At 42.5% G+C, this 23,900-nt stretch overlaps 1 protein-coding gene across 1 annotated transcript; it reads right to left on the reverse strand.

The window, feature by feature from the left end:
* Positions 1 to 1,506: 1,506 nt before the first annotated feature.
* Positions 1,507 to 19,982, reverse strand: LOC121574927 (leucine-rich repeats and immunoglobulin-like domains protein 2). Its single transcript, XM_041887619.1, has 17 exons — positions 19,316 to 19,982; positions 17,135 to 17,209; positions 15,166 to 15,300; positions 14,759 to 14,902; positions 14,322 to 14,465; positions 9,365 to 9,508; positions 8,939 to 9,082; positions 7,967 to 8,047; positions 7,799 to 7,870; positions 7,525 to 7,593; positions 7,228 to 7,391; positions 6,795 to 7,106; positions 6,345 to 6,626; positions 5,563 to 6,156; positions 4,481 to 4,621; positions 3,993 to 4,292; positions 1,507 to 3,812 (listed from the first exon to the last, which is right to left on the reverse strand). The coding sequence occupies exons 1-17, from the start codon at positions 19,498 to 19,500 to the stop codon at positions 3,580 to 3,582; spliced, it is 3,219 nt and encodes a 1,072-aa protein (XP_041743553.1). The 5' UTR covers positions 19,501 to 19,982; the 3' UTR covers positions 1,507 to 3,579.
* Positions 19,983 to 23,900: the final 3,918 nt, after the last annotated feature.

Below are 23,900 nucleotides of genomic sequence, written 5' to 3' on the forward strand. Positions count from 1 at the left end.
TGTGTATTAGCTCTATTCATGCTAATATTGAATGCAGTGGAATGGGATTGGAATGATTTCATATACAGTTGTGGTCAAAAGTTTTGAGAATGACACAAATACTAATTTTCACAAAGTTTTGCATATACTCCAGAATGTTATGAAGAGTGATCAGATGAATTGCAAAGTCCCTCTTTGCCATGAAAATGAACTTAATCCCCAAAAAACATTTCCACTGCATTTCAGCCCTGCCACAAAAGGACCAGCTGACATCATGTCAGTGATTCTCTCGTTAACACAGGTGAGAGTGTTGATGAGGACAAGGCTGGAAATCACTCTGTCATGCTGATTGAGTTAGAATAACAGACTGGAAGCTTTAAAAAGGAGGGTGGCGCTTGAAATCATTGTCCTCTGTTAACCATGGTTACCTGCAAGGAAACACGTGCCGTCATCATTGCTTTGCACAAAAAGGGCTTCACAGGCAAGGATATTGCTGCTAGTAAGATTGCACCTAAATCAACCATTTATCGGATCATCAAGAACTTCAAGGAGAGAGGTTCAATTGTTGTGAAGAAGGCTTCAGGGCGCAAGAAAGTCCAGCAAGCGCCAGGATCATCTCCTAAAGTTGATTCAGCTGTGGAATCGGGGCACCACCGTGCAGAGCTTGCTCGGGAATGGCAGCAGGCAGGTGTGAGTGCATCTGCACACACAGTGAGGCGAACACTTTTGGAGGATGGCCTGGGGTCAAGAAGGGCAGCGAGGAAGCCACTTCTCCCCAGGAAAAACAGGGACAGACTGAAATTCTGCAAAAGGTACAGGGATTGGACTGCTGAGGACTGGGGTAAAGTCATTTTCTCTGATGAATCCCCTTTCTGATTGTTTGGGGCTTCCGGAAAAAAGCTTGTCCGGATAAGTCAAGTTGAGCACTACTATCAGTACTGTGTCATGCCAACAGTAAAGCATCCTGAGACCATTCATGTGTGGGGTTGCTTCTCAGCCAAGGGAGTGGGCTCACTCACAATTTTGCCTAAGAACACAGCCATGAATAAAGAATGGTACCAACACATCCTCTGAGAGCAACTTCTCCCAACCATCCAAGAACAGTTTGGTGACGAACAATGCCTTTTCCAGCATGATGGAGCACCTTGCCATAAGGCAAAAGTAATAACTAAGTGGCTCGGGGAACAAAACATCGACATTTTGAGTCCATGGCCAGGAAACTCCCCAGACCTTAATCCCATTGAGAACTTGTGGTCAATCCTCAAGAGGCGGGTGGACAAACAATAACCCACAAATTCTGACAAACTCCAAGCATTGATTATGGAAGAATGGGCTGCCATCAGTCAGGATGTGGCCCAGAAGTTAATTGACAGCATGCCAGGGCGGATTGCAGAGGTCTTGAAAAAGAAAGGTTAACACTGCAATTATTGACTCTTTGTATAAACTTAATGTAATTGTCAATAAAAGCCTTTGACACTTATGGAATGCTTGTAATTATACTTCAGTACACCATAGTAACATCTGACAAAAATATCACTGAAGCAGCAAACTTTGTGAAGACCAATACTTGTGTCATTCAAAACATTTGACCACGACTGTACAAGGGATGACCTGGTTTATGGAAGAACTTCAAAACAATGGACTTTTGAAAAGAAGCCACAACAAAAATCAATTGTGTGCAAGAATCATGTGCAAATCCAGTAAGTCAAGTACCACAGAGACAAAGAACAGCTTGAGACCAACTGCAAAAGGCATTGACAAAAGGCATCCTTTTTGGATCATCTCAAAATGCCAAAATGTACCAGATGCATTATCAAGCAATGTCATACGGAATGTCTTATCAAAAAGTTGTGATTTTAGCATGAATGCATTGTGGAACACATTCAAATAAAGATAACCACAAGAAACACTCCTACATGGAAATGTATAACGGTCAACATGGTAGAGGCAGGAATAAAAACACTGTGGTGTAGTTGACATACACGTAAAAGAAACCAGCAATGAAAGCATGCACGAGAGAGAGGAAATGCTGAATCGGAAGTGCAATAATTGTGAGATTTCAAAAGGTGAAAAATAATGACTAAAGGACAGATTCAATCAAACCTGTCAGAGCAATGTTCATGTAGTATCTTTGTTTGTATAGCCTACACAAATCTACATCTTATTCTGAAGTATCCATGTTCCATTGCCAAAAAGATTCAGTTATTTTATTTGAGCAAAGGAAACAGGTGTGTTTATATACTACTACAGAAATACTGCAAAGCAGATTTGATGAAAGAGAACCCTTATTAAAAGCCTTGGTCTTAGCTAGATTAAATTTATACCAACATTTTGGGCCAAATCCTGACTTGTGATCTACCATCTCAAGTTAGGAATTGCCCTGGAGTGAAAAATAAAATAAATCAAACTTACCGCAGCTTAGGACTAAAATCATTCCAACTATCAGCTTAGGGTTTGGGGGACATAGTATTGAATAGACATACACGTTTAATCCATACAATACATTAGTTCTTCACAATCCCAATGTCAAATCTGGTCAGAGTCTTGGGTCGATGAAATTGGGGGTAAAGGCATATATTATCCTTTAGGAATCTAAAATGGTATACACACACTACATGATAAAACATACCACGTATGAGGTAAGTGCCTGTAAAATAACCTTTTGAGAGGAAATGATGGTCAGCGCATATAAGTGATTAGAAACCTTAGGGTTACCTGATGGAGGGTTACTAAGAATGCCTGAATACCATCTGAAAGATGACCATTACAAAGAGAGGCCACCTGAACATTGACTGTCAAAATAAATGTGCATTACTCAATATTTTCTTTGCTTTGACAGTGCGTTTTCATACAAAAAATAACATGAGTAACTGTCGGTACGACTGCCTCTAATTGACCCAAGGCAAAACAATCTTAGCTTAAGAGACATTGATGGGAATTGGTGAAAATTATATATACACATACCACGTCTGGTGTCATTGTCTCTGGGTTTGCATAATAGCAGACAGTTACAGTCAACACGGATGGCTAGAGGAGGGATTCATTGTGATCCTATAGGTACGTACCACTCACTGCTGAACAAGCAACAACTGGGGTCTCTTTGTCCCCTCTGGTCCTGGACGAGAGGAAGCTATGTCCTGGATTTGTACCTTAAATCATGAAGGCTGCTCCAACAAGTGACTGTACCAAGAATGTGGCATCAGCAAGCAGAAAGCACAACGCTTGGGGCACCCATTCACCATGCTGCCATTCCACCGTCCAGACAGAGGACGGCGTGAGAGCACGTTCAAACTTCTGACATCTTAAAACTCAAAAGGCAGCATCCAACATCACTCTGACGCATACATTCATAGCTTCCTCTAGATTGAGAGGGAGGAAGGGGAGGTGGAGGGACTCAGTGGGCATCATTCACCTGTTCAGTTCAAGCCCTAGATTTGGTCCTTTTTCAAAATCATAGGAACAAATAGTCTCTGCGTGATTGAAATACTGTAAACATACAAGAAAGCATTTTTGGCAGAGAGTGGTCTCTTTGGAGGTAGTGGCTAGAGAAGAGGACCCAGTGAGAGAGGATGGCAGGGTGTATAGGGAAGGGGCAGAGCTTTATGTGGGGGCCTTGATGTGCTCCTGAGACTTAGTCCTAGAAGAGGCACTTCTGTAGTCCTGTGTGCTCTGGGGAAGGGTGGGATCCATCTCCACACTCCTCTCCTCCCGTCCCTCAGCAACTGAAGATGCATAGGGAGTCGTGTGCACAGTCACTGGCTGCTGTGACAGACCTGGTTGGGGCACTGTAGACAAGTCCTCCCCTTCGCCCCAAAACGACCTGGAGGGAACATCTGCAGAGAGACCAAACAGACATTACTCAACAGAATGGGTTTCCATCCATAAAGAGGACCTCAGACTTGAATGTGGCGATGTCTGAAAATTGACTTGCAAAATGAGCGTCTGTGAGCTCACGGTTTAGAATGCATGCCACTAAGGTCTGTCAGATAGCCTGTCTGTAGCTGATCTCTCACCGGTGCTGTAGTGTTGTTCTGGGGGGCTGAGGGCTTTGCTCAGCCTCTTAGTGAGGTTGTGGCTGGTGAGGAAGACTGAGGAGTCCTGGTTGTTGATGAGGCTCTCCAGGGCTGTGTCCTCATGCTGGGCGTGCTGCTCCCTGTAGGGCTCCTTTGGGAGGTGGGCCATGATGCCAGAGAGACCCTTGTCCAGGGGGTCGTCCTCGGCCAGGTAGGCGTAGGGGCAGTACTCCCGGGTCCGAGAGTAGATGTTAGCGTTGTCGTAGCAGTCCGAGCAGATGACCAGCGGCCCTGCACCACCTGTTGAGGACAATCTATTTCATCAAACTCTTGCTCTGTAACAAATCCTCACTATCTGATGGAGACATACACCTTCCAACAAACTGTGATGAAAAAGCCATTGTTCATCTGTGCATTTAAGAGGATACATACAATGTGTGATTTTGGAGATGAATAAGTTGTTTGTTGGTTCTCATAACTAAACCGACCTGTCGACACCCCAGCCAGTCCCTCGCGGGGCTGCCCAGGATGGAAGCTGCTTTGTCCCGTGAACAGAGAGCCCACACGGCAGTGCAGCATCCCGTTGGCCTCGGTGTCCACCTCGCTGCCTGTGTCACCGTAGCACACACCTGGACAACCCACAAACAGGATGGTGACTCACTCAACCTTCTTTTCACCAGTCAGGGGCAATAGTTGCCCAGTCATTTAAAATTCAGAACAAGTTCAAGTTAGTTGGGAACAGATCTATGAACTGTTAAATAAAAACAACAATTGACACGTCAATCCATTCATTTCAATTTAAGCTATTATATAAAATACTCAATATATGGGGCATTGAACAGTCAGCCTTGTGCAGACTCTGCCACGAGGAAACAGAAGCAATAGATCATCTTTTCTGGTACTGTCCATCCGTGGCTCGCTTTTGGAGTCAGGTCCAGGAATGGTTGTTACATCATAATATCAGGGTTCAGATGGACCTGCAAACTGTATTGTTAGGGGATTCCTGAAAAACCATGATCAGTCAATTGGAAATATCTTTATACTCTTGGGTAAAGTATTTATTTTTAGGGCAATATTGGTAGAAATGTTACAAATAAGGAAGTTCAGGACCCTCATAAGACATCACAGTCAAATGGAGGGATGTATTGCAAAAGGAAATAGCAAAATGGCATTATACTGGGAAAGATGGGTTAATCTGTGGACATCGGAGGGTTGGAGATAAGATCACAATGAATGGTGGATTGGCCGCTGTGGGTGAAAATCCAGCTCTTGCAGAAAGAGGAAATGAGTTTACTCCAATCAGTGTAGGGAAGGAAGGGTTGGGCAAAAATATTAAATATATAAATCACAAAAATAAAGGGGGATTAGAAATGATGCAAACAATTAAATTGATAGAACCCACAACATATCTGCAATATTAAAGCTGATCTACCCCCTAATTTAAAAAAGGTAATATCAGAATAACAGTCTGTGACTGAGTACAAAAACAGATACTTACATTGTAATGTCAAAGGGCCTCAGATGAAGGACACTGATGGTGAATCTGGGAAGTAAGTATAGTTAAGGTTACCGTCAGTTCCCTTGTAGACGTAGCCGTTGGACAGTGGTGGCATGAGCTGCTGGTGGCTCCCTGCTTCAGAGTTGCTGTATCCCTCCTGAGGCTCAGACAGTGTGCCCTGAGAGGACAGGTAGCTGGGGATGTCTACCGGCAGGTTCATCTCATCTGTGTTGGTGATGCTGTAGTCCTCGCTCTTCCGTCGCATGTGGTAGATGACGATGACCCAGACCAGCGAGGTGCCCACCACGCAGCAGACCACCACGATCACCACGATGCCCACCGTGGTCCAGCCGTCCTGGTCGTAGCCGCCCGCCGTGTCACAGTTGGGCGAGGGCGACACGCTGAGGTAGATGTGGCCGCGCTCCGTGCCCAGCATGTTGGACATGATGCACATGTACTTCCCGGTGTCTGCCGGCCCCGCGTCCACGATGATGAGGAGCTGGTTGGCGGCGGCGAAGAAGTGGCGCTCAGTGAGGACCAGGGGCCCGTCGTCCTTGGTCCAGTTGAGGCGGGGCGCTGGGCTTCCGCCTGCGATACACTGGAGCACTGCCGTCTCCCCACGTGCTACTGTCCTGTCCTCCAGGGGACGCATAAAGGACGGAGTTTCTGGGAGGAGAGAGATTTACATTTAACATACAGTAGTTCATATTCAATTATCATTTATCAAATTATAAACAGATTATATAGATGTGGATATCTCCAAGTTTTTTGGTATTGTTTTTTATGACCCAGTGATTAATACAAAGACACTAAGGTCTAGTAAACTATGCCGGGCAGGTAAGAATGAAGCTCACCTAGCACAGTGAGTGTAGCGTTGGCAGACAGGCTCCCTGCAGCATTCTGGGCTGTGCAGCTGTACACCCCCATGTCCTCCGTCTTTACATTGGCAATGAAGAAGATGTCATCGTCTGGCATGACGTGCATCCTTCTCTCCCGGGCAGCAGGGAAGTCCGTGCCCCCGTCTTTCTGCCAGGCGATCTGGGGTGACGGGTGACCCTCAGCAGCACACTCCAGCCTGGCCATGGTGCCTGTGCGGATGGTCAGGTCCAATGGAGTCTTCAGAAAGGATGGCAGCTCTGAGGGAGAGGGGAAATAAAAAGGAGTTAAGAAAAGGTTGAAGACAGCTTTCAATAGACGTCTATCTAAACCACGCAAGCTCAAACATCAACAGCTAAATGCCAAGGAACGAGTCAGAGATTAGTCTGTAAAAACTCGTTAGGAGAGAAAACCAAAAGTCTCCTCACCATTGACGGTGAGCTTGGCCCTGTTGGAGTAGTTAGAGCCAAAGTGGTTAGAGACAACACACTGGTAGCGTCCCTCATCTGTGAAGTTGACGTTGAGGAGATGCAGCACGGTGGTGTAGAACAGCTTTCCCTCCTGGTAGCGGGCGTAGTTCTGCACCTCTGCATCGTACAGCACCTCCCCGTCCTTCCTCCAGGCCGTGGCCATGGGGGAGTCACTGCTGCTGGACGCCAGGCAGCTCAGAGTTACATTGGTTCCACGCAGGACGGTGGCGGTCTCAGGGTGATCAGTGATCCGGGGCTTTGGGAAGTCGTCTGTGGGAAAGAGTGGAGAGAGGGGGCCATGAGATTAAATAAATACGTTTGGGATAATTGTCCCAGTAAGTGAGATCTGGTCCAGACTAGATAAAGCAGGGTAGGTAGCTAGGTGACTGACCACAGACCAGCTCCTCCAGGCTGACAGACAGGACGTTACGGCCCAGCAGGCTGGCAGGGTGAGCACACATAGCTGAGACAGACTGCAGGAAGTGGTTGTCAGTCAACCACGAGCCCAGCCACTGCAGTTGGCAGTCACACAGCAGGCTGCTAGTATTCAGGAAACTGACAGGACACACAGTGATAATATTATCACATCATTATTCAATTTTTGAATGTATTCTATACAGGGAAAAAATATTGTAAACTCTGCCACAAGGACTCCCAAGACACCACCTCAGAAATTAGTAGTTCTTACAACACTTTTAGCTTCATGTGAGATAATGAATCAGGGTGGATGGACATGATCCCATTCTTGCTCAGGTCCCTGTTGGTGAAAATAAATATGAATGAAGTGCTGCGCTAGCACCATGCCATTATCAAAGTGCCATCCTATGATACTAGCACAATACAACAGCTGCACTGGGGTAATCAGAAACATATCCTGTCTTGGTCTTGAAGTGATAGCTGCTGAATCGTCTTAATGGAAACCATCCATCCCTCAAGAGTGACTTTGCTATGGAGGTACTTACAAGTGCTCTAGTTCCTCCAGACTCTCAAAGGCTTCCTTTGTGATAGATTTGATCTTGTTCCGCTGTAGAATCCTGGGGGATAAACAGATTAAATATGCCTACAAATATTCTGCCAATATCAGTATCCATAGCAACAAAATTCATATATATTATGCAGAATGCCCTTACAATGTGTTCAGCTTCTTCATTCCAACAAACACACCCATGGAATCCTCAATGGCCCAAGAGATCTCATTATTCCGTAGGTCTCTGAAATGCAAACAGAAATATGTAAGAAAATAAATACTTTCCCCAGAATAAGAAGCACAAAGATCACTCTGAGCTGCATTGCTTGGTGACAACACAGTACAAGACAGATAGAAGTTAATTTCTGCTCCGGGTGTCCAAACCAATTTGATTAATTTGGCAAATGTGAAGTGGCATACTTTCCAGAGTGTCATAGCTCAGTGCTCCTGCAGTTCTGATGAGGGGAATAATTGGCTGTGTTTAGCATTGAACGGTTCACAGGTCCTTCTGAAACCCAGACGGCTTGTGTTCACAGGACAGGTCATGGGCGCTTTTGTTTCTCCTTGCTCATGCCTGGGTGGCTCTCAAAGGGCCTGAACCCTCTAATTCCCCCTGCCACGGACAGCCCAGGGAGGTGTGCTGACCCCGAGCCCTGACCTCCCTCTTTTTGAAGCTCAATGACTTCTAGGCACTCAGCATGTCAATTAATGTGTTAGTGCCCCCTCCTCCACTTCCCAGAGCGATTTTGGATGAAAAGGTAGTATTTCGTTAATTGAGCCAATCTTCTGGCCTGAGGCTACATTTACTGTTAATTCTGTCCTCCAACAGTATTCTTCCTGCCTCAGAGGTCTTTAAGCTAAATTATGCGAATGAGTGGTTCTATACTACATGTAAAGACAAAGACATGACGACGAGAACATGAAGGTGCTACTTACTATACTATAGTTTAGTGGTCTACCATACAACAGTCTAATAGACTACCAGTACACTAGGGTACTACTAATTCAACAAAACGAAGACGGGACCAATCAGAAATATTAAAAAACAAACCTACTGTAGTTCGCAGTCTTCATCAGAATGCAGTGTGTATTATGTAAAGGCACAGGTTTTTATAGAGTGGTGTGTGGTCCTTACAGTGAGCGCAGATTGGCCAGGCTGCTGAAGACTCCCTCTCCCAGATGGCTGATGGCGTTCTCTCCTAGGTTCAGGTTCTCCAGAAGGCCCAGTCCAATGAATGCGTTCTCCTCCAGCCGGGTGAGGTGGTTGACGGACAGATCCCTAAAGGAGGACATCCACAGGAGACAAGCTTGGACAATGGTCTTGTGCAATCACACTGTACTAAAACATCTTGACCCCTTAAGAATCAGCTTAAATCCATGTGTTAACATCAACATAAAGGATCTGCAATACACCCTCCCCAAATCCCAACTAGATACTGGTCTTGCAGCTTCATAAAGGGGTAACAATAAACCCTAACCCTTATGCAAAACTAGTGTAGACACACTCCCGTCTTGAACCGTGTGAGAAAAGTGGGATTGGGGTTAGAAAGAGAACACTTACAGCTCCTCCAGTTTTTGGCAGAACTCCCAGGCGTCTGGTCGGATGATGCCGATGGCGTTCTGGTTGACCCGCAGAACATGCAGCATGTGCAGGCCATACAGCCAGCCTTTGTTGACCTCCGTCAAATTGTTGTGCTCCAGCTCTCTTAGAAAACATACATTTTGTGACCAATAGAAGTTAATGGTAAATAATGTATTGTGTCATTTTGGAGTCACATTTACATTAATGTGGATACTACCATGATTACAGATAGTCCTGAATGAATCGTGAATAATGATGAGTGAGAAAGTTACAGATGACAAATATAATACCCCCAAGACATGCTAACCTCTCACCATTACAATAACATGCGAAGTTAGTACTTTTTTTTTGGGGGGTATGACATTTGTGCGTCTAACTTTCTCACTCATCATTATTCACGATTCATTCAGGACTATCCGTAATCATTGTAGCATTCACATTAATGTAGAAGTGTTTAGAAACATATTCTATTCTTATTTACAAAATGAAAAAACACATTTATCATTAATTTCTACTGGGCACAAAATAATCTGAAACACAACCAAAACAAACAGCAAATGCATCCAACAAGTCTGTAGAGTCCCAAGCTTGATGTAAATCATTACGTTCTAGGAATATATGACCAAGTACGAAACTTTAAAACACTTTAATACACATAAGTGAATTTGTTCCAATACTTTTGGTCCCCTAAAATGGGGCGACTATGTACAAAAAGTGCTGTAATTTCTAAACTATTCACCCGATATGGATGAAAATACCCTCAAATTAAACCTGACAGTCTGCACTTTAACCTCATAGTCATTGTATCATTTCAAATCCAAAGTGCTGGAGTACAGAGCCAAAGCAACAACAAATGTGTTGTTGGTTCTATTATTTGTTTAATTTCCAAAGCCTGTCTCCACAGACACGTCTTATTCTAAATAAATGTAGCCTAGGCTAGAATATTCTGTTGTGTGCCATAAACTTTTTAGCACTGTAATTTATGTGGTTAATTTTGTACTTATTTTGTTTACATGATTTATTTTGTCATTTGTAGCCCATCCAACTGTGGGTTATTGTTTTCATAGGCAGCATCTATTTATTGTTCCTGCGCAATTCAAGGATATGAATAAACACTTCCACAAAAATATAAATATCTGTTTAGAAGTTTAACTTGTACAAGTTATGCTTACTGCAAATGTTATTGAATTACATGTTTATTTCGTGTAGGCCTATATTATTGGCTGTTTGGTTTGCAAGGATTTTCCAGCAGCACACAATTAATTTTTCCTAAAGCTTTGGTCAGGTGGAGGCCAGAAACTATCCCCATTGAGACCGTGTCTGTGCCTCGATCTAGGTTGAGCAAAACTAAAAACATGGCAGTGTTTAATTTAGCAATCTCACTGGAATAAAGACCTCCTCCATTCCTGTCATTATTGAAAGAGATTGTGATATCTCACATCTCAAAATAGGGCTACTTAATGTTAAGATCCCTCACTTCCAAGGCAGTTATGGTCAATTAACTAATCATTGATCATAATCTTGATGTGATTGGCCTGACAAACATGGCTTAAGCCTGATGAATGTACTGTGTTAAATGAGGCCTCTCCTCCTGGTTACACTAGTGACCATATCCCCCAAAGACGGAGGTGTTGCTAACATTTACGATAGCAAATGTCAATTTACCCCCCCAAAATGACTACGTTTTCGTCTTTTAAACTTCTAGTCATGAAATATACGCAGCCTACTCAATCACTTTTTATAGCTACTGTTTACAGGCCTCCTGGGCCGTAAACAGAGTTCCTCACCGAGTTCCCTGAATTCCTATCAGACCTTATAGTCATGGCAGATAATATTCTAATTTTTGGTGACTTTAATATTCACAGGGAAAAGTCCACAGACCCAAAAGGCTTTCGAAGCCATGATCGACTCATTGGGTTTTGTCCAACATGTCTCCGGACCTACTCATTGCCACAGTCATACCCTGGATCTAGTTTTGTCCCATGGAATAAATATTGTTTTTCCTCATAATCCTGGACTATCAGACCACCATTTTATTACATTTGCAATCGCAACAAATAATCTGCTCAGACCCCAACCAAGGACCATCAAAAGCTGTGCTATAAATTCTCGGACAACCCAAAGATTCCTAGAGGCCCTTCCAGACTCCCTCCACCAACTCAAGGATGTCGGAGTACAAAAATCAGTTAACGACCTAACTGAGGATCTAAATTTAACCTTGCGTAAAAAAATACAACATTTGTCACCAGAAACTAGCTCCCTGGTATACAGGAAATACCCTCTTGAAAAAGCCAAACCTTGACCCAGAAAATATCTGCCTATATCAAATCTCCCAATCCTCTCAAACATTTTAGAAAAAGCTGTTATGCAGCAACACACTGCCTTCCTGAAGACAAAAAATGTATACGAAATGCTTCAGTCTGGTTATGGACCCCATCATAGCACTGACACCGCACTCGTGAAGGTGTTAAATGACCTTTTAATGGCGTTAGACCAAGGCTCTGCATCTGTCCTCGTGCTCCTAGACCTTAGTGCTGCTTTTGACACCATCGATCACCACATTCTTTTGGAGAGATTGGAAACCTTAATTGGTCTACACGGACAAGTTCTTGCCTGGTTTAGATCTTATATGTCTAAAAGATATCAGTTCGTCTCTGTGGATGGTTTGTCCTCTGAAAAATCAATTGTACGTTTCGGTGTTCCTCAAGGTTTCGTTTTAGGACCACTATTGTTTTTACTATATATTTTACCTCTTGGTGATGTAATTCGGAAACACAATGTTAACTTTCATTGCTATGCGGACGACACACAGCTCTACATCTCGATGAAACATGGTGAAGCCCCAAAATTGCTTAACCTGGAAGCATGTGTTTCAGACATAAGGAAGTGGATGGCAGCAAATGTTTTACTTTTAAAACTCGTACAAAACAGAGATGCTAGTTCTAGGTCCCAAGAAACAAAGAGATCTTCTGTTGGATCTGACAATTAATCTTGATGGTTGTACAGTCATCTAAAAAAAATTTTTTAAAGGCAGGAACTCTGGACCCTGATCTCTTTTGATGAACATATCAAGAATATTTAAAGGACAGCTTTTTTCCATCTTCGTAACATTGCAAAAATCCGAAACTTTTTGTCCAAAAATGATGCAGAAAAGCTAATCCATGCTTTTGTCACTTCTAGATTACACTACTGCAATGCTCTACTCTCCGGCTACCCGGATAAAGCACTAAATCAACTTCAGTTTGTGCTAAATACGGCTGCTAGAATCTTGACTAGAACCAGAAAATGTGATCATATTACTCCAGTGCTAGGCTGGCTTCCTGTTAAGGCTAGGGCTGATTTAAAGGTTTTACTGCTAACCTATAAAGTATTACATGGGCTTGCGCCTACTCATCTCTCCGATTTGGTCCTGCCGTACATACCTACACGTACGCTACGGTCACAAGACGCAGGCCTCCTTATTGTCCCTAGAATTTCTAAGCAAACAGCTATAGGCAGGGCTTTCTCCTATAGAGCAACATTTTTATGGAATGGGCTGTCTATCCATGTGAGAGATGCAGACTCGGTCTCGACCTTTAAGTCTTTACTGAAGGCTCATCTCTTCAGTACATTTTCATTTACATTTTCGTCATTTAGCAGACGCTCTTATCCAGAGCGACTTACAAATTGGTGCATTCACCAGCGGTGTCATTTGACTTAACAAACGAGGATCGGATGTCGTCAACCTTCTTTTCAAAATGGTTGACGAAGTCATCCACAGAGAAGATCTCGTGGGCTATACTCAGCCTTGTCTCAGGGTAGTAGGTTGGTGGTCTGTTGATATCCCTCTGGTGGTGTGGGGGCTGTGCTTTGGCAAAGTGGGTGGGGTTATATCCTGCCTGGTTGGCCCTGTCCGGGGGTATCGTCGGACAGGGCCACAGTGTCTCCCGACCCCCCCGTCACAGCCTCCAGTATCTATGCTGCAATAGTCTATGTGCCGGAGGAGCTAGGGTCAGTCTGCTATATCTGGTGTTATTCTCCGGTCGTAAAAAAAAAGAAGGGAAATTAAGCTTTTAAAACAAGCCAGACAACGGCGTGTCCGCTGTAAAAGACCCATGATCATCCGACATTGGAGAGGTGAGCGAAAGAAATGTAATCTGACATTTTACGCAGCTTTTGGCACTCTCCGCTCCGTCTACAACCTACATACATTGTAGGCCTACTCTTGCATTATGTTAATAGTAGGCTAAGTCTACCTACATATTTATTGAAAAGGGCTATGGCAAATAGGACTAGGTAGGTCATTTGGCGTGTCGCCTGGCTCTAAACTGCACTGTTGTGCGCTGCCAGTCATGTACAAAATAGGTTAAACTACCGTCTGTAAAAAACAAATCTAATATATAAAAACGATAATCTGTCACATCACGATGTTGTTGCCATCGACGATGTCTGTCAAACATTGTTGATTTCCGATTATATCGTAATAACGCACAACCCTAGAGCTCACTGTATCTCATCGGCGTCGTTTCCAATTGGAGCAAATGAAGCATAGTGGGCAGAACAAGCAAGGAGGTGGGCATAACCAAGTACGAGCAACTAATGGTGTTTTTAACACTCCTAAACAACGCTTTTTTTTTTTTACTTTGGCAAAGGGTCAAGTTTACTAAACTTAGTGCACTCTGTTCGTAACAGATTGTAGTTTTGGGAAAGAAAACAGAATTGGGATCAAATGTTCCATTGATGAGAAAATTTGCAGAATGTTGGCCAAGTATTATCTAGCTCCATATTCTCCCACTTCCCGCCACTGGACTTACTCTTATCACCATATTTGGTGGTGAGTGGAAGTTCTAAACAGATTCTTCAGATTTATACATCCTGTGAGATATCTGGCTCCTTCTATCTGTGCATATACCGTACAGATCTTTCTTATAAAACACAAAAAGGCAGAAGAACTCACAGCTCCTCCATGTTGTTGAGCCCAAAGAACGCACCGTCCATCAGCTTTGTGATGCCATTCCGCTGCATCTTCAGTGATTTCAGTAAGTCCATCCCTTTGAAGGTCAGGCTGTCCACCATCTTGATCTTGTTGCGCTTTAATTCCCTAGGATAGAGTAAGAATCAGGTAGTTTAGAATAATTTGTTTCAACTACTATAAAAACAGTGTTACATACTGAATCTATGAAATCTAAAAATTCACTCATGAATGCCTTTGAAAGAAAATGTATTTAACTAAGGAAAGTCCCTCATACAAAAGTATAGACCACATTCCAAAGCTTAACATGTAGACTAAATCATGTAAGAAACCTACCACCTAGCGAGGGTCTGGTAATTAGGTTTGCACGCTGCTCATCATTGCTATGGTAATGGTTTGACTGAAGAAGAACATTGACTTACAGGAAGAGCAGCTGGGGAAGCCTGAACACTTTGTATGGTAGCAGTGTTATTCTGTTCCTGTTCAGCTTCAGGACCAGCAGGGAGCTGGAGATTTTGTCAAAGCAGCCAGGTTCAAGGACACTGATCTTGTTATTGCTTAAATTCCTGGGAGATAGAGATGCAGAAACATTCAATCAGGAAGGGCGTAGGGTGATCAGTTTACTTTTACATTACACCTGCATGTATACATTCCAAATACTTTAAGGTCTTTATTTTGGATTAAGAAGTCACATTAATACAACATTAATAAGCCAATGACAACAAGTACAGTAGAACACACCCTTCTGGTTATGGCTGAAACGACCATCTCCTCACTCATTAGAAGTAGTCTACTATAGTTGGAAAACAATGCCACAGGCAGGACTCACAAGTATTTCAGCTGCATGAGTGGGAAGGCTACAGCCTTTATCTCTGAGATGGAGTTGGATGACAGGTCAAGTGTCTCCAAGGAGATGTATGGATGCAGCTGATGCATCCACAGCTCCGAGATCCGGTTGTGAACCCTGTGCACAATGAGCAGTAATGTACATAATAATCAACATGAATCTACATAAATACACCATCAATGTGAAGAGGTAATGACCCAAACCATGGCATAAAGAATGTAGGGTAGGACTAAGGGGAGAACAGAAGGCCCCCGGCCGGTGATTCCTTTCTTCCGACACTTCCCTATGGCATAGAGATGGGAAGTTCAGTTCTTTTTACTGACTCAGATCTTTTCAACTCGTTCAGTCAAAAGAACAAATCTTTCAACAAATTTCATTCATTGGAGTCAGTCATGCCCATAGCACGCGAACAATGAACTGAAAACTCGAAATTTGTGTCATGATTCTACAAGCCTCTCGTTCACATCGTTCACCATAGGGGGCGGGGCTTATTGGAGCTGTCATTTGTGACAGATGTGTAAAACGTGTGCTTTAAACAATGTACATTTGTTGATTGCTAGGCATGCAAACAAATATGATTATTCCTTGATACGGTAGAAACGAGGCCTAGACTAATTGTGGCCGCAACTGGACTAGATTGAGAACGACTCTTGGCGGAATGTATTGCTTGACGATCAGGGTGATAAGAACAATGTCGTTCACGAACTGCAGCCCTCCAAATAATTTATCCTCAAGTTTGTTGATCAGAGGCTGTGTATGTTTTGGTTCTACAAAGCTGTGTCCATCATAACGTTCAATAATCAATTAATTGCATTCATTCTTGCACCATGCAATCAATTGTCAGTTCTAAACATGTATTTTTCTTCTCAATGCCCAAAAATATAAATGCAACATGCAACAATTTTACTGAGTCACAGTTCATATAAGGAAATCAGTCAATTTAAATAAATGTATTAGGCCCTAATCTATGGATTTCATATGACTGGGCAGGGGCGCAGCCATTGGTGGGCCTGGCTCCCCAGTTGGTAGGCCTATGCCCTCCCAGGCCCACCAATCAGAACAAGCTTTTCCCCCACAAAAGCGCTTTATTATGACAGAAATACTCCTCAGTTTCATCAGCTGCCCGGGTGGCTAGTCTCAGACGATCCCGTAGGTGAAGAAGCCGGATGTGGAGGTCCTGGGCTGGCATGGTAACACGTGGTCTGCGTTTGAGGCCAGTTGGACGTACTGCCAATTTCTCTAAAACGACGTTGGAGGCGGCTTATGGTAGAGAAATTAACATTCAATTCTCTGGCAACAGCTCTGGTGGACATTCCTGCAGTCAGCATGCCAATTGCATGCTCCCTCAAAACTTGAGACGACATCTGTGGCATTGTGTTGTTTGACAAAACAGCTCATTTTAGAGTGGCCTTTTATTGTCCCCAGCACAAGGTGCACCTGTGTAATGATCATGCTGTTTAATCAGCTTCTTGATATGCCACACCTGTCAGGTGGATGGATTATCTTGGCAAAGGAGAAATGCTCACTAACAGGGATGTAAACAAATGTGTGCACAACATTTGAGAGAAATATGCTTTTGGTGCGTATGGAACATTTCTGGGATCTTGTATTTCCGCTTATGAAAAATGGGACCAACACTTTACATGTTGCGTTTATATGTTTGTTCAGTATATTTTCCTGCGAGACAGACAGTTGGTGGTCGAAGCACGTCTCTGGAGCCGCTGAGCCGGAGGAGCGTGTATTAATCCTGCTGCAGGACTCATTGCGGCCAGCACTCGCAGTTCAAATAAACTACTTAAATGAATGAGTCGCTCAGAAAAACTAATCATGACTCAGTCAGTAAAAGTAGTTGTTTGTGAACTGCACATCACTACTATGGCACGCATACTACTACAGGACACCTAGGAATCACACAACTTACAGACAGGAGGATAAAATTGTTTTCACTTACAATGAGAGTGTTGTGATGTTTGGGGTAACTTCTCCAAGGTATGGAACAGTTGTCAGATCATTGTGATTCATAGTGCTGAAAAGGATTCCATTAGTTATTACCGGGAATTCCATAGCCACCTTCAGTGGACCTTGCAGCTGCCTTGGCATCTTTACAAGAACAACATCCAGATCAGTGGCGGTAAATGCCGTTTAAGATTCATTAAATTTTTATGAGCATGGCCTTATTTCTATTACAGCATATTGGATGACTGTCATTCATATTCCATTCACCCAGCTCAATGTAACATCGCTAGATTTAGGCTACTTCATGATACTAAAAATGTCACTAACCCATCATAAATAATTAAAATAATTAGTCATTTAGCAGACGCTCTTATCCAGAGCGACTTACAGGAGCAATTAGGGTTAAGTGCCTTGCTCAAGGGCACCGACAGATTTTTCACCTAATCGGCTCGGGGATTAGAACCAGCGACCTTTCGGTTACTGGCACAACGCTCTTACCCACTAAGCTACCTGCCGCCCTCATGAGGTTGCTACAACCTAGCCTACAAATGAAAGTTTACAACGTAGGTGCACAGGTCAAGAGAGAAATTTGAGTAATCAAGGACACAGAGTGACACATTCAATACCGCCTATGCACACACTTTCCTGCATCTAGCTGATCTAGGGTGTAATCATTAGTCCAAACAGTTGCAAACAAGAGTTTCTATTGGACAAATTCAGGTATGTTTATCCCGTTTCGTTCTGTTTGTTTCCATTTAGGAAACGTTTTTCAAGAGAACCGGCGTACTGAATACACCCCTGATCACACACAAACACAGTTCACTTTCATAGCAGCCACATACAAACAGCATGATTACTTTGCTAGTTGTATAATTCCTTCTCGCATCTACGCTCTCCTCCTCTCACCTTTTCCCTTCGCTTGTGGACTTCAGTGCACAACACAACAGCTGTCTGTGACCAGGTAAAAAAAAAATATCCAAGTCAAACCGTCATACCCGAACTGCTACACAGCCTACATCATTGTCACCATATTCGCTAATGTCATAGTAAACCTGGTACAATCATATAATACAGTTTACAACAGCAAGCAGTTTTGTAGTTACACCTGCAGGCCCGAGTGGCAATACATTTATAAAACCAAAAGATTACCTTGACTTGGAAGAGTTCCAGTGTTGGATAGCCTTAGCCTAGCCAGCTAGCTAACATAGCATCCCTCTCTGTTTGAGCCAGTTGAGTAGGCTAAATGAGCTAGCTGCATTCGCTACCTAAGTGAAACAAATGCAACGAAATATAGCTAACGCTCTCTCCCTCTTGCTTCTTCATTTTTGAAGAAATGAATTTGTTCAGAACTGTAAAACTATTGTCTTTCTCTTTGAGTCAACTAACTTCCTCACCACATTTTATGCACTGCAGTGCTAGCCAACTGTAGCTTATGCTTTCAGTACTAGATTAATTATTTACATTTTACATTTTTAGTCATTTAGCAGACGCTCTTATCCAGAGCGACTTATAGGAGAAATTAGGGTTAAGTGCCTTGCTCAAGGGCACATCGACAGATTTTTCACCTAGTCGGCTTGGAGATTAGAACCAGCGACCTTTCGGTTACTGGCACAACGCTCTTAACCACTAAGCTACCTGCCAATTATCTGATCCTTTGAGTGGACAACATGTCAGTTCATGCTGCAAGAGCGCTGATAGGTTGGAGCCGGACGTCATCATAGTTACTGTGCAAGTCTATGGAAGGGGGTATGAATCATGAGCCTCAAAAGTTTTGTATTGAGGTCAATGTACCCAGAGGAGGAAGGAAACTAGCTGTCATCTGCATACACCATGGTGCTATCCCAGAGAGTGATGTTGAGACTACTGTAGACCTTCATTGCAAAACAGTGTGTTTTAATAAACTATTTGGTGACATTAATATATTTTGTTGTTTTACCTAATGTTTCAGTTTTTATTTTTCTGAAATTCACTGAGGATGGTCCTCCCCTTCCTCATCGGAGGAGCCTCCACTGATCCACATATATATCTAGTTAAATAATTAACTTCACATATAGACCTCGCTAGCAAACTAACAAGGCCAGGTGGCTTGCTCAGGAGCCACTGCAGCTTGTAAACAAACGTGCTAGCTACATAGCTAGCTTGTTACCGGTTAGCTAGCTTACAGTAGACTACTTACAGATGAGTTATCCCATGAGGTGGATCCAGGGGGGCCGCTGACAACCTTTTCCTATTGCAATCCAGGATTTGGATTTCGTCTGATCCCCTTAGACAAGAGCATGGCGCAGGGCAGGAATCGAGACCCCAGCAGGCACTCAAACTCAACAAGAAGAGGGCCGGGGGGATGGGCCAGCCTTCCGCCATTTTAAAAGTCTAACTATCAATACGTGGCTAGTTAGCTTCTGACAATTACGAAATGTCTCAACACCAACCGATTGCTATAACTTCATCTTAACAAAATAAACCCCCTGCTTTCACGAGTCGCAAAGCCCATTTGTCGTATAACATAGCTAAAATATTTATTCCAACTTGCCCAAGACATCCCAGTACAGATTTTTTCTCATTTCCCTTAGAATTTCCTTCCGCTTCCAATCTCATCACAAATCCCAAGCTAAGTGGCTAGCAGTAGCAGCAGCTAGCTTGCTTTCTTAAAGTAACCCTGAATGTCGATGTTTCCACGGACCAAGTTAATTTGACTTCATATCAAACAGCTTTGGATCGTGCAAAGTGTTCTGACTTAACATATTAATTATCTAGTATGATTATCCCGACTTCTGTTCGAAGGAACAACAATAGCGATAAGATACCGTGAATCCTGCCTCTTTAGAGCATGTTTACAGCTGTCCTATTGGTCAGTATGCATGCTTCTCAATTATTTTCTCTTAACTGATTCGATTTGTAATAATAGATAGCTAGGTACTGGTTGAGAGAACGTCAAAAGCTCTCCTTCAAGAATGTCGATCAAAAGAGCGCATGTCATGCACACATTTATTTGAGAAATTTTACAAAAGTAGAAGTTGTAGACCAGTCTGGGCTAGGCTATATTATTATCCCGATAATAAGTACAACTCAAGTGGCCTTGCCCCTGGCCACGTTCAATTGACATTTTTAGTCATTTAGCAGACGCTCTTATCCAGAGCGATTTACAGTTAGTGAGTGCATAAATTTTTCATACTGGTTACAAAACGTTCTCGACCGTTGCAGATATAAATCCCATGAATAGAGCCGAAGTGATTCCTTATTCGCAATGTGGTTTCAGAGCATTTAGTATTGTTCTGTATGTAAATCCGAGACACCCCAATTAGTTTGTTACCTTTCGTATGGTATGTATTTTACATTTTAGTCATTTAGCAGATGCTCTTATCCAGAGCGACTTACTGTAGTGAGTGCATACATTTTTGTCCATTTCCTATACGATATGAATTGCAATTCGGACAATATGTTAAGAATTTGTTGTGGCTGACGTTAGCTAGCTCTTGGGGTTAGGGTTAGCTTAGCTATTTTACTAGGGGGGCCAAGGAGGGGCCAGTGTTTAATCAGGGGGGCACACATAAAAAAACTGGCAACACATGATATTCAAAGATTATAAACTTTATTTTACTTTAAAATCATATGACATTTATTATAACACGTATTTTGTACAAGAGTGCAGATGCAAGAGAGATAGTGCCATAAAAATGAAAAAAAAAAAAAAAAATTTTAAAGTACAGGGTACAAATACAGGGTTCATATTCAATGTGAACAAAACTCCAGGATACAACAAAGGGTACAACAATGTGCCATTTCCTATTTATGGAAGCCCCACTACTGTGGACAGTTGATTCCACATTTTGTTTTAAGAAAGACAACTTTCTGAGTGATTTATAAACAAAACACACTACCCTGTATCCATTTAGGTAAAATAAACCAAATCAGAAAAGAAATTCAATTCAAAGAGGCTTTACTAGCATGACCATATTGACATACAGTATTGCTATAGCACATAAACAGGGAAACGTGTTACACATTAACATCCAGTAGTCCAATAGGATGCAGACAATAAACATTAAGTTAACATTCGTTTAAAAGCAACAATCATGTCAACACAATGTAGCAATATGAACAACACTGATGGATATCAGCAACAACATGAAAACAAGAATATTACAGGTGTCTGTGTGTGTGTGTGTGTGTGTCTGTGTCTTTGTGTACTTCACTGTCAGTTGATGAGCAGGTGTACAAAAAAGGCTTTACAACATATATGGGCAAGTCCATTTAGGACAGCACATTTCCACCATAGTTCACATTAGGAAAAAATGACAGCATGAATGCTCACTAAACAAACATATACTACATATACCTTTTTATACACATTTTTTTTCAGTAATTTTTTAAGAGTGAAAGGGAAGTAAGCAATCGCTCATCATAGGATCATACATATTTCAGTTACAATATTAGTTACAATATTAGTGTTAGTTAGATCATCATGTCAAAGCTGGACCTGCAAAGTCTGAACGACACAAGTGTGCAATGATTGGAGTGATTTTGTTTCTTTTTTTTCTTGCTTTGCTTGTTTTCAAAAGGAAAAATCATAGTTGGTAAAAAATAAAATAAACTTTTGTTGAAAGGTATCACACTGTATAATTTACAAATATCTAAAGAGGTTTAGTGGATGCCATAAAACATCTGTGGAGCTTGAAGATTTGTAGTACATAGATGTTTGGCAGAGATAATTCAAAAGAATAAAATCATAAACTCTATCTATCTATCGAGAGAGAGAGAGAGAGAGAGAGAGAGAGAGAAGTGTTTCCTTAGAGCAGTACATGCAGCAATCACTTAATGGAGTGATGTCATAATGGGCCACAAAACTTTGGGGATGTGGATGGAAAGTTACAGGCAGGAGAGGGGAACCAACAGAAGCAGGTCTTGAGACATGAGTTTGCCCCTTTTTGAAAACCTCTTGAGAGAGGATTGGTGGGATATATATACATACATACAAACATACATACACTCTAGTAGTGTGTGGAACTACTGGTACTGTGAGGAAAAAAAGATAGATGATGTAAAATGAAAAATAAAACAAGCTTCAGCTTCTTAAGACACGGTGGGTTCATCTAAGTAGACACATGTAACTTCATGTGGACACCAGACTGTCTTTGTCTACACATCTAACTTCATATGGACCCCAGACCGTCTCTGTTTACACATGTAACTTCATATGGACACCAGACTCTTTGTCTACACATGTAACTTCATATGGGCACCAGACTGTCTCTGTCTACACATGTAACTTCATATGGACACCAGACTGTCTTTGTTTACACATTTAACTTCATATGGGCACCAGACTGTCTCTGTCTACACATGTAACTTCATATGGACACCAGACTGTCTTTGTTTACACATTTAACTTCATATGGGCACCAGACTGTCTCTGTCTACACATGTAACTTCATATGGACACCAGACTCTTTGTCTACACATCTAACTTCATATGGACACCATACTGTCTCTGTCTACACATGTAACTTCATATGGACACCAGACTCTTTGTCTACACATGTAACTTCATATGGGAACCAGACTGTCTCTGTCTACACATGTAACTTCATATGGACACCAGACTGTCTCTGTCTACACATGTAACTTCATATGGACACCAGACTCTTTGTCTACACACGTAACTTCATGTGGACACCAGACTAACTCCATTCATTTTACCGGTGGTATTGAGAACAGATAAACCCACCGTGTCTTAAGAAGCAAGCTTGTTGTTTTATTGTTCATTATATCTCTTTTTCCTCACAGCGGCACTCATACGCTACTAGCGTATATATCATATAGATACACTACAGCAACAGGATACGGCGGTTGTGCTGTCTGGCAAAACGGTCCACAAATACATCAAGATCCAGAGCCTTGGCCCTTCTGGACTCTATGCTCAGGACACCAAGATCACTGAGTCTCTCATCACTAGTGGTGGACCGCAGGAAGGTTTTTATCAGTTTCAGTGTGGAGAAACTGCGTTCGCAAGAGGCTGAGCTTACAGGAAGGGTTACAGCAATCTTGCACAGTCTAAAGAGCTCAAAGAAAACTTCCCTGTATGGCTCAATAAAACAAACCAGCTCAACTGTACTGCATGGCTTTTTGACTTCACCACTCTGTATTTTTCTGTCCAAAACTCTCTTAAATTGATGGAGCTCATGCCCTAAATCATCAATGTCTGCATTAAACAAACGGCCAAATGAAAAAACATTGCTCTCCTTTAAAAAGGTATCACTCTGGGGACTGAGAGACTGTATGCTTCTCATGAGCTCACAGTTTGTATTGGAGAAATGTCTGTTCAACTCATTGAGCATGCTGTCAATTACAGGATAGAAAAATGATGTGAGAAACATATCTTTGTCACGTTCTACCTCCCTCTGACCAACAGTGCTTAGCGTGCAGTAGCCACTGAGTCTAGAGCTCAGCATTTTCTGACGTTTCGCCACTGACCTTGTTGCAGAATCACACTGCTCACAAATATTCAATGCTTCATCCCACAACTCATCAAAGAAAGACTCCTGCCTGTGGTCTTTCAATGTCAGGACTAAAGCATTTACTAAGTCAACAGCACTTGACAGATCAACAGTTTGTGACTGTAACATGTCAGACAATAGCTTTGTCTCCCCAAACAACTTACGCAGAGTAACAAGATGCACAACAAATTCTAGGTCAATTTGAGCAAGAAGACCTCGGGCCTCAACAGTTCTTTCACCATGACGTTCTTGAGCAATCTCTTGCAG

This window comes from Coregonus clupeaformis, chromosome 10, assembly GCF_020615455.1.
Source record: "Coregonus clupeaformis isolate EN_2021a chromosome 10, ASM2061545v1, whole genome shotgun sequence".
Classification (NCBI taxonomy): Eukaryota; Metazoa; Chordata; class Actinopteri; order Salmoniformes; family Salmonidae; genus Coregonus; species Coregonus clupeaformis.